Source organism: Ursus maritimus, unplaced genomic scaffold (assembly GCF_017311325.1).
Source record: "Ursus maritimus isolate PB19 unplaced genomic scaffold, ASM1731132v1 scaffold_28, whole genome shotgun sequence".
Classification (NCBI taxonomy): domain Eukaryota; kingdom Metazoa; phylum Chordata; class Mammalia; order Carnivora; family Ursidae; genus Ursus; species Ursus maritimus.
The window spans coordinates 25224189-25243881 of NW_024425341.1; the positions used below are offsets into that span (position 1 = coordinate 25224189).

At 52.9% G+C, this 19693-nt stretch overlaps 1 protein-coding gene across 1 annotated transcript in view; it reads right to left on the reverse strand.

Annotated features, from left to right (window-relative positions):
• Positions 1 to 479: 479 nt before the first annotated feature.
• ARHGEF10 (Rho guanine nucleotide exchange factor 10) overlaps positions 480 to 19693 on the reverse strand; it is an 89817-nt gene continuing 70603 nt past the window's right edge. Inside the window, exons 26-29 of the mRNA XM_040643178.1 lie at positions 15536 to 15678; positions 11467 to 11641; positions 4746 to 4868; positions 480 to 2279 (exon numbers count right to left, since the gene is read on the reverse strand). Coding sequence (XP_040499112.1) covers positions 1774 to 2279; positions 4746 to 4868; positions 11467 to 11641; positions 15536 to 15678 — 947 coding nt within the window. The 3' untranslated portion in view covers positions 480 to 1773. The remainder of the gene's footprint in view (positions 2280 to 4745; positions 4869 to 11466; positions 11642 to 15535; positions 15679 to 19693) is intronic.

Sequence of the window (19693 nt, forward strand, 5' to 3'; positions counted from 1 at the left end):
TAAATACATCAATATTCTAACATAAATGTAAACCGCAACTGGTGCTGTTTGGGTTTTTTTTTTTTCTTTTACTTCTTTATGCTGTAAGAAAACTTGGTGGTTTTGAGTTTTTTGAGATATTGATGAAGACCAAAAACCTTCGAGTATCAAGGTTTCAATAAAATGCACGAGAGTACATCTGTTTAATTTGCCCGTGAAAAGACTGAGAACGCCAGCTCCACTTGGCACAAATATTACGGAACCTGGTCTACAACAGATACCTCTGTATTTCATGTTCAGTTCATTCAACTCATGACGTCACTCAAAATACAAACTGGCAAGTATGTGAGTCTCTTGAACGTTTCTCAACACCTACCTCAAATCACAGCATGCTTTCCTACACACGTTGTGACTGTCTCTGGAATTTGTACCAAACTCCCAAACCAGCAGGTGGCAATCCGGAATTCGAAAGGGCCCACCAGACGGTCCCTCGACGTGCCAGAACGTAAGTGTCCCTCCGTGTTTCAGGAGGGAAGAAAAGGCAATTCGAATACGGTATTTTTAAATAAAAAGACTTTATTTATGACTTAAGATAGCAGCTAACAATTTAAGAAAGCTCAGGGAGATATTACTTTCAAAGGGGAGTATATATGCACCTTAGAAAATATTTGGCTAAGTCATAAAATTAGCATTTTTAGTCCTCTGTAAAGTGCTGAGAAATTTACCTCTGGTGATGCCTGCATTCGTGGTTTTAAAGCCCTCAGCAAGTACGACACAGATACACGAATCCACGCGGTGTGTCACGGGACTCACTGCTCAGCCGCACACCCACACGCGTGCCCCGGCTTCGGGAGCGTGGAACACGAGGCCGCGCGCTCACGGAGGATGCGGCAGAGTGACAGGGCGAGTAGACGGCAGGGCTGCCCACCTCGGCCCGCATCCCATGGCCACACTGACTAGCAACGCGAAAGAGCCTGCCGGCGCCCTCTCTATGTGTTTCCTACAACAGGGAAACGCACACCTTTCAAACACGGGCATCAATGCTATTTGACACGAGAAGGGAGGAATAGTGTGGCGCGGACACTCGAGTCTGAATGTTGATAAGGTATTGAGCATTTTGGTTCAAAGCAAACATTATTAAATGTTACAGATCATATAGTGACTAAAACATTAACTGTTAATTTTTAATAGAAATGCAATATAAAAATACTACTTTGTTAAAATATACAATACACACATGACACCACTTTGGAGAACCCAGCTCACTTCAGAAAGCAAACCAGTCCGGCAGACCTGCTGGACTGGCGTGTGTTCACTGGCTTTCTTCATTGTTACACACTCTTTTCCGGAATTTAAAGAGAGACAATATAAATAAAAGCAGTGACTCCGAATCAAATTATTATTCTAAGAGTTGTTAATAAGTTCACACTACTGGAGAGGCTGCATTTTCCCAGACGGTCTTACTTTGCAAATCCTCTGGGTAACGGGACACAAGAGAAGGTCCGGAGTGTCCCGGGTGTACGTGCACCGTGGCGGTCAGGAGCGGGTTGGTCTCCCGCAGCTTCTGATGGCCCCGCGTGCTGTGCTGCCCCTCACAGTGTCTGCACCTGGCTCTGCTCGTGGAGAGGGGACGGGCCGGCACGAAACCACCACCACGATGATATTGCACGTTTCTTCCCCAAAGACCTAATTCATCCTCACCCAGTGTAGACACCGTCTACAGCCCCCAGGTCACCCGACCCAGCTGAAAGCCGTCCTCGGCCACAAACACCGCCGCCTCGGCGGGCCCCAGGCTCATGCGTTCAGCAAGGGGATCTGCCAGACCATGACAGAGGAGGCCAGCTCCTCCGGGCGCTGCTGCCGGGCCTTCCTGCTCACCCGCCGGTGGCCCTGGCCCCCGCACGCCACCAGCACCGAGCTGGCTTTCGCCCTCCTGGCCCGCCGCCCTCTGCTCGGCAAGATGTTGGGGAGCCGCAGGAGGTCATAGACGATACTCTCCTCCAATCTGGGCTCCAGGGAGCCCGAGCCCTGCGAGGGGGTCAGGGACCCAGACGACGAGGAGAAATCGCTTCTGTGAGTCACGGAGCCCAGCGAGCCCCCCAGCCAGACGGCGTCCGCACTGCTCTGACTCAGGCCAGGCCCCTCGCCGGGGAGCGCCTCTTTCTGCTCTTCATCCTGGGGCTCCGCGCTGGGTGGCGGGCTGTCCGTGGGCTTGTCCTTGTCTGTCCTGACGGCGGCGGTGGCCATGACCAGGAACTTGACGGGCCCGTTGTGCGCGTGGTAGGAGACCATGCCTCTTCCTGAGTGGGGAACATTCCGCGGCCGCCGTGTGCAAGAGACAGGATCACAGAGGCATCAACAAGCATCTCTCTCTCGTCCAAACCACAGAAGCCCACGCCGAACTCTGACACCAATGGACAGCTTAAAACCAGGATAGCGACCAGGTCGCATTCTCGTGGACTTTTAGTTAATTTCAAGAAAGCTGTCAAAGGGATGGTCTAAACTCCTAATGCCCACATGGGACTCTTACAGCAGTAAAATAGCTGTTTTCCTGCTCCCTGTATGAGGGTCTCCTCACCCGCTCTACAGAAAGAGATTCGATTTTCCTAAGTCTTGATTGAAAAATTAAACGCCAGAAATGAGTCCGTTTAAGGCACAAGATGCTTAAAATGCCAGTAGCTTCCTGCCATTTCTCATTATAAGAAGGTTCTGTAGTTTAGAATGAGTTCCTTCTATGGTTTTAATTAAACTGGAGACTTTTCTATCTATCTAATTATTTACTTAGAAGGGACTTTTCAATTTAAGAGTGATGTGAATTTAATTTTAAAATCCTCACTTAACCCAAGAGCACGTGTCAGAAACTATGCAGAGGTCTGCTTTGAAAGCACAATCATTCCCCGTCCCCGAACGCCCTGACCCTGTGCTGTCAGGTGGGAACAGGGTGTCCGCGCTTTTCAAACGCTTCACAGGTGAGGTGACAGGGACGTGGCAAGCGTGTGCCCTTTGTCACACAAGACCCGAGCCCTCACGTTCATCCGACCTTGGCCAGAGCCGATTAAATTAGAGGATTCCTCAGCCAGGGTGAGCGGCCGTTCCTCGAACAGAGCGGCAAGCTCGCGGGTACGCGTGGGAACGCAGAGGGGCAGGAAGGCGCAGACACGAGCAAGGGAGGGGTCCTCTGACACGACAATGACGGGAAAACGTCTCCAGTCACCTAGGGAAGGTGAGCACATGCGTTTCCTCCACGCCAGGGATTTGCGCCCGACGTGCACCCCAGAACAACGTGGGCCAGTATCAGCGGAGGTGGCCAGACGGACACGCACAGAGGCCTCGCAGGCACCGCAGAAAACCGGAAGCTAAACACCCACGTGAGACGCACGGATGCCCAAGGCGTCCGTGCACCAGCAAGCGTGAGCGAGCCAGTCTCGCGTGCTAACAAGGCTGCGTCTCGGCAGTACCAGGGAAGCAAGAAGAGTGACGGGGGAGTGTGTAGGTTAGGAGGCAATTCTAGGAAATGGGAAAAACAGCAAAATTCCAGATTTCGTTTTTTAAGTTACAAACTGGCAAGACTACAGAGAAAAATCAATGGAATGAGGGTATGCCGCTCAGAAGAACGGCTCTGCACGGTTGTGGGGGGAAGGGGCGCCGGAGGGAGGAGTGGCGCCCACACGCGGGCCAGCGGCAGCTGGAGGCTGACCCTTCACCGGCACCGTGGAAAACGGACGTATTCACTGCATGCGATGTCGTGTGTGTGCCACATACGGATCATGATAAAAACACAAATGAAGACAAGAATGAACAAAACTGGAATCCTTAACCCTAAGAGGTGGCTCTTGAATTTACGTAAACCACAGACCTATTTATGATAGGTCTGTACAGCTCACTGAGGAGGGAAGGGCGTCTGGAGTCACGTGAAATATTCTGGTGTTGTCATTAGGAGGAAACCGTAGGAACAGAATCTTTACTAACATTCTGGTGAATTTCCTACAAATCTTTTTCTCCGAGATTTTTTCCCACATGGCTGATGTTACCTAATCAATATAAAATTTAAGATCTTGGTTTTACTTGTAGAATTAGTGTTTTTCTGTATCATTCAAAGCTCTCCACAAACATCACTTTTACTGCTTGGTTATATCCTAAAATGGCAGCACAACCATTTTCTTAAAAATCTCTTCACCCCTAATTTTTAAGTTGTGTCCTATTTTGTGCTATGAAAAACTGAATGCTGTGTCAAATATTTTTTTTTGCATCTTGCTCCGTTCACAGGATCGGCTGCTTCCCGAGGCAGATTTCTGAACTGAAAAATCCTGACTCCAGACACACGCGCATTCTCAGGCGCGTGATCCAAAATGCCAAGTTGCCTCCTGAGAAGACTGTACCCGTCTGAACTCCTACCAACATTGCAAAAAAGCTTATTCAGACACTGAGCTTCCTTCTTTGCAATAGGAAATGTAAAAAGCATCCACTGCCACTGGGCAAAATCGTATCTAAATGACAAAGTAGTAAGTGGCAATAAAGGGAACATGAAAACATGTTTTGGGGTAAGATTCTCCCTGGGCCACTAATATAAACAGCAGAAAAGCAGAAGTAGGAACTGATTATTCAATTAACAGTCTACAGAGCATGCAAAAAGAAAAAATAATAATAATTTACGTCTTTTAAGCAGCTCCCAGGATGCGAAAGTGTGACAGAAACAGAGGGCTTAGTGAGTGCACAAGACGGGACAGGGGCCCAGGAGGCACAGGTGTGCAGAGGCGTCTACTCACCAGTCACCTTGGGGATGCCCTGCAGACGCGGGACGGGCAAGGCCACCACGAAGCCCAGGCTGGTGCCGACCATCAGCAAGCCGTGGCAGACAAGCAGGCTGGTCACAGACAGGCGCTGGGGCCCTGGACGGAGAGAGGGAAGCGGAGGCGGTCTCGGCAGCTGCGCCGCGCTGGGGGCAGGCACTCGGTGCCCCGCCAGGAAACACCACCGGCCTCCAGCCAGAGTGCTCGCTGTGCCAAGCACACCCTCCCAGGGCTCTCCAACCACATGCTGTGCTCACTTCCACCGCAGGGAAAGACCAGGGGCCGGGCTTCCATCCTGGGGACCCTGCAAAAGGAGCCGCCAAGTCTTCCAGGAGAGAGGGGCTCTACCGCGCCCAGGACGGATGTCCCCGCCGGCGCCCGACAGCACAACTCAGCCACAGCAGGTGACCTCCCGAAGCTTCTGCTGGAAAGGAGGACGCGCCCGGGGCCAGCATAGGAAACGGTTTGGGGAAGGTTCATAGGAAACAGCAGAGTCAGACTGGCCTTTGTGGCTTTGGCAGTTTGTCTGGTTTGGTTTATAGCCACGGCCCCAAGGCCCAGAGACATCAAACCATTCGCTCTGCACCGTGCTGGCCGGGAGGGTGCTTCTGGGCACCCGGGACTCGCCACTACCACGCTACGGCCGCGCTTCCGAGAGTCCCGGGGACTCCCAGCGTTCCTCTGCTGGCTCTAACGCCGACACGCAGACAAGAACGGTTGTTTGCTTGTGAGAAGTGAAGGTGGCGTTTAAAAACACGTGCTTCTTCTCTTCTGTAGAAATGAAGGTTACTTCCAGTACGTCTGCATTCCACCTGAGGACCATCTTGCAGAAAAGACATGGACACAAATGGTCTAACACAAAGGCCAAAGATAGATTAACATGACTGTTTTTATGAATTTTCTTGTAATGACCAAAAAAAAAACCAACAAAAAAACCCAAGATCCCCCCCCAAAAAACCCAAAACAAAACCAAAACAAAATCTACAAAAAAAAAAAAAATTTTGTTTCATTTCTCAATATAGACTTACATGTTATTTTAAAAGCTAATAGTGTTTATGTTCCCAGGAATTCTGGACATCTGCCTATTTGAATGACTTGGTTTTGGAGCTGGGTGGGCACTCTGTGCTAATTTTTGCATACAGCTATAAAATACCTATAGAACACACAGGTACAGGTGTGCGGGCACTTTCAGAAGCAGAGACCAATTCACAACCGTTGTCACTGAGTGACACATCACATGTTGGAAGGCTTCTCCACGGGCTGGTAATGAACACACCCACAGAGGGAACAGAAGCAGCAACGAGCCTCAGCGTGTGGGAGGAAATGCACCAGCTGGGACACCCTCTTCACCTCCAGCCCAGAACACGACCACAGGCATGCGGGCAGGGCCCGGCTGCTGGCTAACCCAGGATCAGCAGCTGACTGACTCGCTGCTGGCTAACCCAGGATCAGCAGCTGACTGACTCGCTGCTGGCTAACCCAGGATCAGCAGCTGACTGATTCGCTGCTGGCTAACCCAGGATCAGCAGCTGACTGATTCGCTGCTGGCTAACCCAGGATCAGCAGCTGACTGATTCGCTGCTGGCTAACCCAGGATCAGCAGCTGACTGATTCGCTGCTTGGCTAACCCAGGATCAGCAGCTGACTGATTCGCTGCTGGCTAACCCAGGATCAGCAGCTGACTGATTCGCTGCTGGCTAACCCAGGATCAGCAGCTGACTGATTCGCTGCTGGCTAACCCAGGATCAGCAGCTGACTGATTCGCTGCTGGCTAACCCAGGATCAGCAGCTGACTGATTCGCTGCTGGCTAACCCAGGATCAGCAGCTGACTGATTCGCTGCTGGCTAACCCAGGATCAGCAGCTGACTGATTCACTGCTGGCTAACCCAGGATCAGCAGCTGACTGACTCGCTGCTGGCTAACCCAGGATCAGCTGCTGACTGATTCGCTGCTGGCTAACCCAGGATGGCACTAGGAGCCAGGAGGACACCAAATCCAATCCTTAGTCTTCCTTCCTAATTCACAAATAATCTTTTTTTTTTTTTTAAATATTTATTTATTTATTTATTTGACAGAGAGAGACAGCCAGCGAGAGAGGGAACACAAGCAGGGGGAGTGGGAGAGGAAGAAGCAGGCTCATAGCGGAAGAGCCTGATGTGGGACTCGATCCCGTAACGCCAGGATCACGCCCTGAGCTGAAGGCAGACGCTTAACCGCTGTGCCACCCAGGCGCCCCGTAATTCACAAATAATCTTGAGTCTGGTTTAATTTGCTGAACCTTTTGATGTGATCAATGCGTTTTTTTTTTAAGTTACACTGATTTTTAAAAAATCCTAATTTGGCCATTTTATGTGGCTAAGTCCCTCCTGGCAGCCAATGCACTCACTCAGTGGGGACACAGAAAGCCTGATTTAACATGACCTCTCAGGACTTGTCCATCAAAATAATTTCCTTTGAATATTCTGGACAAAGCGGCAAAACCTCCATCATGGGATAACTAACCGTGACTGCTTGCAACTTACAATTAACGCTCCTTCTAACGCATTTGCTGTAAATTCTACGCCTTTGTAACCCAGAAATTTGCTCTACAAGATGTGCGTGCTCGTCACGGACAAGTTCACTGTCATTCGTTAGACGATGTGAAGTGTGACGTGGTTTACGCCAAAGAGCATGAGTGTGACTGTTTTCAGAGCTGAGTTCTGAACGGAAGATGACGACCCCAGCCCCTCTGCACAACCCTCGAGTCCGCAAGTGGGAGCGCGCTCAGAGCCCCAAGAATGACCCAGATCACTTCCAACAAAGGGCCTGAGTTACAGAATACCAATTTTATATTCAAATTTTGCTCTTTCTTGCTTGGGAAGTCTTCATCTTTAGAACCTACTGGAATTTGATGGTCCAGTAAGAGCACAAAAGCGTAATGTTATGTATAGCTGTACACAACAAAACCCACTTGAGCCGCCTCACCGACACAAGTCTCGACGAGGTTTAGATGTTCGTGCACGCACAGAACGCGCGGGTGTGCGGGGGCCGCGAGTGTCCTGGGAGTGACCCAGCCCAGTGGCCTCCAAGTCAATGCGCCTACGAATGCACAGTATAAACACACAGAGTTATCTGACGGCAAAGCAGAGTGTACCAACGCTCGTCACGAGGAGACACTGGCCTGCGGGTGAGACGGTTAGTAGAAAGGGGAGACACGGTGTCTTGTTCTCTAAATCACAAAATGCAGCGAAAATCAGACCAATTTTGGGTCACGCCTTTCCGAGTGTTGTACTCAAGAGCTGTGGTGGGAGGCGTGACAAATGCAACAGCATTCTGAGTGGAAGCGAATTCTGCTCTCCACACCCGCCCTCCTCCCAGGCCGCTGGGCCACGGCGGCAAGACGACCTTCGAGGAGACTAGGAGATGCAGGTCGAGCGTCCAGCGCCGCCGGACACTGGTCAGTGTGCGGTAAGTGAATCCGGGAGAACACATGCTCCCGTCTGGACTGGATGCTCGCCTGTGCTTCACAGCGTCAGAGAGAGACCGGAATAAAGACCCACGACAGAGGGCCCAGCAGACAGTGGTGGAGGGAGCGTGTGTTGGGACCACAGGGGGAGAGCCGAGCCCGCAGTGGACACTGGCGTCCGGCCCTGTGGAGGGTGCGCTCGGGGAAACGGTGTCGCCAGATGCCCAAGCATCTACTGCACATCCTCTTGGTGCTGACAGAGCCCGTGTGGGGCCGTGATCAGCACACGCAGAGCCACGCAGATGGAAAAAACAGGGAGTCATTAAAGGGTAAAACCAGCCATGAACACGGTCATAAGAAACGGAGGAAACACCACCCACATGTGGGTCTGTAAAGGCGCCATGGACATGAGATGGGCAGGCACTGGGCGGAGCACAGTACTGGAAGAAGGGTGCTGCCTGGAGCACGTCTGCGCTAGCCTGTGGCGAGTCCGGACCCACTGTGACCTTGGGAAGCAAGGACGGGATGACAGCGGGTCCGGGGCTCCCACCACTGGGGCTGCTTGCCCAGTGAGGCTGGCTGGACAACAGGGTCAGGACTAGGGGGGCTCAAAAGGCAGCCCCATTGCAGCAGCCACACCACCACACCACCGTTCCCCTGGATGGACTTGGCCACTCACTGGCAAGATGACTGTTCTGCCAACAGGTGAATTTGACTTTGTTTCATGCCATCCATGACCAGCACTCACCAAGCCCCAAATGTGTCACCCACCCTGTTCCCTGCTGCCCTCTCCCCCCAATTCCCTCCCCAAGTCCAATACCAATATTCCCTTTGTCAGAGGCCAGCCTTTCTAGAACTTGATCCCTTATCCTGTTTCTCATGCATCAACAGTAACTACTCCTCTAGTACTTTCTGCTTAAGCTAAAAACATTTTCAACATTGTTACCAACCACCAACCACCACTAACCAGCCAACAACCACCTAACAACCAACAACCAACCAACAACCACCACCAACCAGCCAACAACCATCCATCAACCAGCCAACAACCAACCGCCAACCAGCCAACAACCAACCAACCAACAACCACCACCAACCAGCCAACAACCATCCATCAACCAGCCAACGACCAACCACCAACCAGCCACCAACCAGCCAACAACCACCAATCGACCAATCACCAATGGACAACCAACCAACCGTCAACCACCAGAACAAAAACCTCCCACTGGTACCACCACAGTCTCACTACCTTTAAACAATGGTTAAAAAAATAAATATATATACACAGGGCACCTGGCCAGAATGTAATTTGCACTGAATTTGTGAGATTTTGATAACTTGCTTTACTGCCTACATGGGCAGGGGACCCAAATAACTTCTAAGAGGTTTTCTCCACACTTATGGGCTTACAGAATTCAAAATTCTATCAAACATGTAAAGTCAATTAAGAGGCAACTTGACTGGGGCCCTCTAATCTGGCTCAGCCTTTTGTTATTAACTTTTCCCAGCTGAAGTCTAAATTCGGTCTCTTTACCTCCCTGGTTCCCACTGCTTTTAAAACGTTTGCAGCAAAGCTCCTCCCCAACACATATGCACACACGTGTGCACACACATGTATAAACCCACACTCTCATCTGCACACAATCGCACCTCGCACATGCACACAATACATGTGCACACGCACACACCCACACTCGTGTATGTGCAGACACACGTGCGCACATTCCCACACCAGCACTCCGGCCACGTGCTCCGCCGTCCCCGCCTGGTGCTCCCCTCCTGGCCCCTTGGATGCACACTGCACCCCTTTTTTCTAACTCTGCACAGTCCTCTCACCTCCCGAGGGTGGTAGCTGGTGCTCTGACCTGACACTCTTTGCCCCGTCCCCCTGTCCCTTCATCACTCACCCAGGCGGACAAACTCCCCAACGGCAGCCCCTTCCTGACCCCCTGCCCACGCGCCAGACCCTCCTTCCAGTTTCCTACGGGGCTGCTCTGCTCAGCAGCACCAAACCCAATGTACTAGTTCTCCCCAAACTGGCTTTTTGTGACCCCATGTCCGTTGATGATTTTATGTTCTTCCCAAAAACCCAGGCCCCAAATCTCAGACCTTCTGGCCCTTTCCCTCCCTAATCAGTCTTGCGCCAGGGGACTCTGCTTCTCCCTGGGTTCTCGCTGCTGCTCGCTAGGGTGGGTCCCTCCAGACCACAGGCGGGTCCCCACTGCCCCTCCCTCCCCTTCTCCGCAGGCTGCTGCCAGGATGCTCCTTCCAAACTCACGGCCACACAACCTTTCCGGCCTCTTCCTCCCTCCGCCCCTCAGCTCCTGCACAGCGGCCACCTGCTCATACACATACTCGCCACGTGCCCGCAGGTCCCAGCCACGTCCTTCCACACACTAGCTACAAGCCTGCATGCACTAGCCACGTGCCTACAAGTACCAGTGATGTGCTTACACGTACCACCGACATGCGTACACACAGCCACGTGTCTGCACACACACCAGCCACGTGTTTGCTCACACCAGCCACATGCTCACATTCAGCAGCTACACACACGTACCAGCTACACGTTTATACATAACAGACACATACTACCAGCCTCTACACACCAGACACATGAGTATATTCTAGCTACATGCTTAAACACACCAGCTACGTGAGATACAAACGTATACATCCTGGCTAGAGGCTCGTACACACTGACCACGTGACCACACGCTGCCTACACGTGTATGTGTGCTGGCAACGCGCTCGTACATACTAGGTGCCTGCTTGTGCATACACACTACATGCTTACACACACGCTGCCCACGTGCCGCTGTACACACAGCACACACGCTACACATACACACATGCACACTCTAGCCACACGCACACACACACCACACACACTAGCTACCAGCTGTCCCCGCCGTCCCCGTTCTGCACCTTTGCCTGTGACCCCCTCTGCCGGGGGCATCCTTCCTGCTCTGTGCCTAGTAGGCTCCCAGCTGAGATGCTGCGTCTCTGGCTTCCCCCAACAGCCCTCTCTCCCCCAGTGAATCTTTTCCTTCTCTCCATTCTTCAACTTGAGGTCCTTGCTCCCACAGTCTGGTCTTATTAGGCTCAACTACAAGCAATGTCTACGGTCACGGGCTTCCGACCTATAAAAACCATGCTTTAATTTGGTTCTTGCCCTGAGGGGCCGCACCTGCACTCCACGCCCCCTACCTTCTCCCTCAGGACCCTCCCCGTCCAGATCCAATTACCTGGCAGCATATGGTGAACGGGGGTGGCTATGTTGATGTCCTGCAGATGCTTGAGTGTCTCCGTGTGGAAGAGGCGAAGCGTGGACCCAGAGGTGAAGGCGATCCAGATCCCGACGCCAGCGATGACCATGTGAGAGACCACCATGCCTTCTTCCTGGTGGGCCTCGAGCTGGTTCTGAGAAAGTCAAAGAGAAGTGATGAATGGGGCTCTGGGTGCAGCCGGAGCCTTGCCACTGCGTCACTGCGAGCTGCCGCCGGCCCTCTGCCACAACTTAACACCCAGGTCGTACGGCTGTCCTGACCATGAGTGTCCAAATGGCACTCCAGAGAGGCTCAGCATGACCCCCAAGGGCCTACAGCGAGGGGACCACTACTCCAAAACCACAGACACCTCTGTCGGCGAGACACACAGTAGCAATCAAACTGCTCGTTACTGCTCCCAAGCAGATCAGAGTGCTTTCCAGAACATCACGGTATTTCCCTGGGACCATGAACCCCAACAGCCTGCCGGAAAGCCTACCCACCACGGAGGTGGAGTCCAATGGTCGCTGGCAGGTTGGCAAGCGCAGGAAAGCAAGAGGGACAAAGGAGCAGGGAGCAGGAAGGTCTGGGAATGTGAAGCGGCGCTGGCGGACGGAGGCCGGTCGGCTCCCTGGGACTCCAGTGTGGAGCCGGCAGCCCCCTTCCCCAAGTCCGAGCCAGGAAGGCAAGCCCACGCCCCGGCCTTGGGCGAGCCCTTCAAAGGCCTGCCTGCCCGCACTGCTCCGAGCGCTCATGGACTGCCTGTGGGTCTCTGGGTCTGCACCCAGCCCTGGCCTGGTCCCCAAAAGCCACCTGCTACTTTCTCCGTGGGACCAGGTCCTTCCTTCCCAAGCATCTGGCTGCGCGCTGGCCCTTGTCTCTATCCTGACGACCCTGCTCCACACGGACCCGTGAGAGGGGAATTCTCTAACTTGGCTGCAGCACGGACAGGCCAGCTCTGGGTGGGCAGCTGGCAGCACTCCCTGACAGGTCTGGAGAAGGGGTGTGCAGGGCTGAAGCTTGCAGCGTCGGTGGGAAGACACTCATCTTCAGAGCAGCCCCTGAGCTCTGCGGCAGATCAAATCCCCCACGGTCCTCTAAATGGCTTGCTTTCTGATCTCAGGGCTGTTCCCGAACATCATGGAATGGGGGGGGGGGCTGTTCAGAGCCCATCACTCTGTCGAGGATGTCGTGTTTACACATCTTGTGTGCCTACCCCACACAGGAAGGGGTCACCAGGCTACACCCCTCACCCACCCCGCAGCCTGCGTGGCACGCAGTGAGCCCAGCAGAAGGTGAACACGTGCATTTCCACTGCAGTCGATGGCAGAGCCCTTGTCGACCTGCGACCCGAGAGACCCAGATAGGGAGTGGAGCCCCCACTCTCCGAGCTGGCCTGGACCGCCCCACTCCACAGCCATCACGGGGACAGATGAGGCTTCACCCCTCTGTGGGCTTCTCTGGGAGGAAAGTTCCGTTTTTGTCTCTCAGGAACTAGTATGGAATTCCCCAGACGAGGGCTGCAGGAAGCGGAGAGGTAACTACACCCCATGGCTGCGTCTCTGCCTGCTGGGCTAATCATTGGTGTGGCGGGGGCGGCGGGGGGGGGATGGGAGATGGGAGGACGGCACGCACCCCTGCACAGGCCCCCTCACCCCTGTGAGGACAGGCCGGCACTGCCTGAAGCGAGCACCAGATGCCATCACAGCACAGCTTGGTGGCCCTCAAGAGAATCCAGCAGGCCCGGGCTGGGGCCCAGAACCAGCATTTCTAGAATGTTCCCATGAGTGCTGCTGCTGGGCCACCTTCACCTTTCACTGCTTTCTGGCAAGTTATTTTCTGCTGTTTGTCTTCCATCCTCTGCCTTATCGGTCAATGTCAGGTGCCTCTGTGCTGTGCTCCCTAAACGCCACAGGAGCGCTAGGGTCACGCGCTGTCCGTGATGCATGGCGCACGCACTGGTGCTGGGGTCGCGTGCTGTCCATGACGCGTGCTGTGTGCTCTGGGGCTGGGGTCGCACACTGTCCGTGATGGCTGCTGCTATGCCATCTGCATTTTGCGGCCAGTGGCTCGTCTTCCCGGAGCCCCTTCCTCTGCAGGTCCCGTGGGGTCCGCCCTACTGGCTTCTCCACGTGGGTGGTCTCCAGCAGCACTCCTCCCCCCCAAAACTGCCAGCAAATTGACCTTCAGAGAACATGAATGTCGGAACATCTGCTACATATTAAATCCCTCAGCAGCTCACCATCGCCCACGGCATAGGGACGTCCCAGCAGGAAAGGCCACACGCACCCCAAGAAAGCCAGCCAGATGCGCTGCCTTTCGTGGGGTGCCTCCAGCATGGTGACCCTGAGGTGACTCCTCGGAGGACTTAGAAGGGCCAGGGAGAGAACTCCCAGCAACCTGGTACTGAATGTGAGGTCCCTTCTGACCGCACCTGTGCCAACCTCACCTCCCAGCATGCCACTGGACTCATCCACACCTTTCTCCCACCCGAGATGCTCCGTGTCATTTCCTTCCAGGAATCCCTGCTCCGCCTGGACAGCCCAGCCTCATGGGGCTCCTCGGGCGGAAATAATTTAGACTGCTTCTGTCTTCCCTCTGTGTTGTCTTCCTGCCAACTGCCTGGTGTGGCCAGAGCCACGACTGGCTGGCTTTCTGTCGGCTTTGGGAGGCAGGGTCTTGCAGGATGCTGGAGAGGCACATCCAGGACAAAACCCAGAAGAGCTATCTGTGGTCCCACGGGAGGTGCCTGGACCTCATGGGTCTGGGTGTGGGATCTGGTGACCTTCCTAGGGCCCGTCCTCCTCCGCCACCCTCAGCGGGCTCCCGCAGTCTAAGACCATCCGCCCACGTCCACATGGGCTCACCACTCCCCTGACCGCTATCCACCCACACTCTACCACATGAAGGAGCTCCGCGCTGGAGGCTGACACCCCACCTTCTAAGGTCACAGAATATGCTGCCAAGTGTGTGCTGGCAAAATGGCTGAAGGTCCCTACCCTGCTGAATAATCAGTAATCCTTCCTAAGGAGAGTCGGACAAACATTTTTAGAAGTCCGTAATGACTACAGTTTATCAGGGGCTTGTGGGGGTTCGCACCAGTCACTGCAACGTGCCCGCAGAGCGCTCGCAGAGATCAAGGTGATTCCTCCCCTCAACGGGCTCCTTTCTCTACTACCTTTCACGTGATGGTCGGAGGAATTTTTAGTCGTGACGTGATTCATTGCACTGGCTGGAAGCAATGCCTTTATTATCTAAGTTACTTAGAGGGGACGTAAGAAATGGCCATGGACAGCTTGGCTTCTTTTTCTTCAAATTTAGTAAGAACTCTCTTTCTATGAAGGACATGAGCTGTTGATCACAGAGATGGACAATATTTTCTCCATTTGTCATTTACGAAACTTTCTTTCACACACTTATTAAATGAGAACAAAAAAAGGTTCTAAAAGTTTACCACACTCATTGTTTTCTGTATTATGGCAACTTCCAAGCATGTGTCATGCTTAGAAAATCTCCCCCACTGCAGAGTAATGAGAACATTCCACTGCTTTCTAAGTTTGTGTTTTTGTTTATGCTTCGAAATTACCTCCATCTGCAACGTTTAGGAGGGTGAAGACCTAGGGCCTGAGGCATGGCTCCCCGTTTCCACATGGCGGGCTGTCTCCTGATCCTTCACGGCATAATCCAAGCGTTGCACTGACTGGAAGGGCCACCTGACTCGGGGCCAATTTTCCCCGTGTCCTCGAAGACTCTCTATTATGCACATAGTCAATGCATTTTTTAAAGTAGTGAATTTGTGTTAATTAGCAGGGAAACGAACAATTCTTCCACGGACACATGGCTACATGGCAGTTAGCTAAATTATCTAGTTAATCTTGCTTTTCGCGCACAAATCTAGGTGGAACTTTCTCTCAGGGCAGGGCCATGGGTGAGAGGCTGCCTGCATCCGCCACGGGCCGGGGGCTCCCTGACCACCAGCATCAGACCTTAACTGAGGCCACTTCTGAGACACCTCTTTTGTGCCGCAGACTCACTTAAAATGACTTACCTCTATCGTGTGGGTCTCGGTGCTGATTGTGAACACCTGACCTCCAGAAGCTGCCCATAACGTGTCCTCCGCCATGACGAGACTTCTAACCGGCAGGACGCCTAATTTGATCACTTTCTGAGGTTCAGAATTCCAGGATCCATCTTAAAAAAAGAAAACTTTACTTTCATTCGGATTCAGTTATCCGTGCACAGGGCCTGGGGGAAAGGATCAGAGATCATTTTATGCTTGTCTTTTTTTTTGTTTGTTTTTTAAGTAAGGTTTACACCCAACATGGGGCTGGAACCAACGACCCCAGGATCAAGAGTCACAGGCTCTACCAGCCAAACCAGCCAGATGCCCCATAGACCATTTTAAATAACCACCAAGATACCACTGGTACTTCCGAGGCCGACGCCTGGTTCTGGGGTGTCCAGAGCTCTAAGAGGTGGTACCATTTCCACGAGGCAACCTAACTCAGTCACGGAGCAACGTTCTGATCCCAGCCCGGCTGCCCGGTACGCATCATTCAACCTCAGTCATGGCTTTCTTCTCTGTAACACGGGACAATGCTGCCACGCGTCCCCAGGGCCACGTGAGAGTGTGAGGTGCGACAAGGCGATCAAAGAGCCCAGCACGGTGCCCACACAGTGTCCTATCATCTCCAACGGTAACGCACGAAACGACTCAGTTGTCAGTAAAGGGATCTGCACCCGAAAGTGTGGGACCGTGCTTCCTTTCCCCGTTACCTGCTCTTACCTCTGAAATGCCCCCTGCCATGTACTGTATTATCGGGACTGACCACATCGTCACTGAATTAAAAAAAAAAAAAAAAAAACAGAACTGAGGTAAGAGGCTTTCCTCTCTTCTCATAAACTCGCTCCATCCCTGAGGCACAGGCAGGGATGAAATATTATGGTTTGAAAATATTTTCAAAGACCTACTGATGAAGTTTGTCGCACTTTATAGGAAGTGTGAGTCAACAGGCAACAGGGATGGCAAGAAACAATATTTAAAGCCAGACTTAACATACGTTTTCAAAGTGACTGTGTAATGACCCCGTGAGGCGTTAAAATAAATTCTTCAGTTTTCAAAGTCACCGTTAATTAAGCCATCGTGCCTGAAAACATAACTACAACTGTCAGTCCGCCAACACCTCCGGTCCTGGTCTCATAAAGCCCTCTGCTCAAGGAAGGGGGCAAGGTCCCGGTTCCAAACTGAGGGCTTGCTCCTGGGTTCTACGTTTGAGGAACGGAACCTTTTCATCCAAACCCTGTTTATGAGTAACTGTCTTAAGCGGAGGTGTGCAGATGCCAAGAGGCACCCAGGCAAGTTTTGAATTTTGTGGCATACTTTGAAGTTATGATTTAACTGTAGAGGAAACACTTTACTGCTGCAGTGAGGCCAAAAGATGTTGTGGGACAATTACTGGTTCTGACAAACACCGACCTGCCATTTGCTTGTAGGATCTGTGCTGGAACTGGGTTATCGTCGTGCGGTTAAACACACACGCCTGTGCACACGCAGTCCCACGTGCACACACACTCGGTCACAGGTGCACACATGTACACACAGTTCACACAGGCATGCGTGTGCACGCACAGTCATACGTGCACACACGTACACACACAGTCACACATCCACACACACAAGCACACAGGCCTTTTCATCCAGGACTCACAACCTTACCAGCTGGGCAGTCTCCACAGGGATTACAGAGGTTCAGAGTGGAGATACAATTCTCCCCAACACGTGCAAGGGACCGAGTGCAGGGCTGAGGACGCCTGCTCCACCTGACTGCCCCGTGGTGTCTGTGTCCTTGGACGGCCGTCACATGGACACTGCGATTCCTCTGAAGCAAGACATCTGCTGTGAACATGTTATTTTGCTTAAGAATTAACTTCTAACAACTGAACTTTGTTCTCTGAGCACCTACGATACTCTTTCTGCAGACCCTGTGCTCTGTGCCCCCCCACAAAATCCTCTGGGGGTGGCGGGGGAGGGCATACCACTGGGCACTGGGCTGTGGGCGTCGGCTCCAGCCGACAGACCACCTGTCTGGGGACAGCCTCTTTCCGGAGTCTTCACTCCAGACCTGAGTGCTCAACCAGGCTGCCCAACCACAGCGGGGCCCCAGTACATGCTGATTACATTTTGAACCGACACTTAAAAACTGCAGAAATTTCTACAGAATTCCAGATTTCAAGCTCCCTAAAAAGTAAAAGATTTGCAACAGTGCCTGGTAGAGAAGTGCTGCAAGGGCGGTGGCCTCCAGCCACCAAGTCTCCCACCCCGGACAACACAACAGCCGTGAGGAGACCGTTCTCCGGAGACGACATTCAGACAGCCCACGGCGACATGCACGCGTGCTCAACAGCACTCAGCAGCAGAGACACGCAACACTTGTGGGAAGGGCCGTCCTCAAAGAGACAAGAGGTAACAAGGGTTGGCGAGGACGTGGAGGAAAGGAGCTCTTTTACACTGTCGGTGGGAACGTAAACAGCAGCCACTCTGGAAAACAGCGTGGAGGTTCCTCAAGAGATTAAAAACAGAGCTACCCTCTGTCCCAGCGATCCCACTCCTGGGTACTGATCCGAAGGAAATGAAAACGCCAGTGGAAAAGGCATTTGCACCCCCATGTTTGTGGCAGCATTATTCACAATCACGAGCACGTGGAGAAGCTCTGAGTGTCCACTGATGGCTGAGTGCCTAGAGATGTGGTGTGTGTGTGTGCGTGTGTATATATATACACAAAGACATACACACAACAGAATATTATTCGCCATAAAAAACAAGGAAACCCTACCGTTTGTAAGGACACGGGTGAACCTTGAGGGCACTATGCCACGCGAGGTACGTCAGAGAAAAACAAACACTATACGACCTCACTCACATGTGGACGCTAACAGAGACTAGATAGGAGGTCACAGAGGATGGGGTGCAGGTGGGGGTGGGGAGATGGTGCTTACAGGCACACTCGTGCAGCCACAAGGGTTGTAAGTCCTGGGGACCTGACGCACCACGCACATGACAGTCCACAACACTGCGCTATGAGAGTCCGAGTCGTAAGAGAGAAGATTCGAAATGCTCTGAGCACGGCAAGAGAAACGGTACGTCCGTGATGGGATGCAGGGCTAGCTAAAGGTGCAGCCACGATCGTTCTGCAGCGCACACGTGGATCCAGACCTTAAATGTGCACCATGTTACGTGTGAATTATGTCTCAAGAAAGCTGGGAAAAAACAGAAGGTTTCACCAGCCCCAAATTAAATAAATAGAAATAAACCCTGAATGAATTCATCGCACTGGGAGAAATGGACATCAATATCCCAAACCAATTTAGGAAGCTCAGTAGACAGACTGAAATTATGGTACTTTCAGACTTCCAGGTTGTTTCTAATTCCCATGAAATTTAGTGTCTGCCAGAGCAAGAGAAAACACACCTAAGTGAGCCACCCCAGCCAAAGACGACAGGGAAAAGCAAACAGAGCAATCCCAGGATAAATATTCGCACGCACCTAAATCAACATGTACTTAGTTCTAAATGCAACTGAGCCGGCACACAAACCATGCGTCTGAGCCTCACTCCCGAGGCACACCTGCTGTCCTGGCCCTAAACCCGATCACCGGTCTCGGCTGCCGGCAGGAGGGGCACAGCCACCCCTGCTCCTGCTTCCCGCCCTTTCTAGCTCTCCCTCCCTGGGGACCCGCAGCTGCCCTGGGGGCGTGCTGGCAGGGCTCCCTGTCCCCTGGACGACGACAGGCCCCCCTCAGGCTCAGTCCACTGCCTCCCTGCAGAACGCTCTGACCCAGCGCCTCACGGGGCTCTCTGGGCATTGTGAGTGCGGTGTTTACCCTCTGTGAATTGTTCGTCCCTGGGGGGAGAAGTGGGACTTGCACCCATCTGCAGCCACTGGTGATCAGCCCAGGGTCACCTGAACCGAGCCCACACTCAGGCTGTCCCTGAGATGGTGACGGACAGAGGCACGGAACCCGGGAGGTCCCAGGGTGGGCCACAGGCGGGCAGGCGTCAGGAATGGAGAGGGCCCTGGAGCAGCTGAGGGACCCTCATTCCCTAAGGGCTTGAGCCCTTCGCTTCCATGCACCTGACGCTGGGGGGGCCGCCCAGGTGCTGCCGAAACCCTCCGGCCAAGATGTGGAAGCTGTGGGACTGGGGAAAG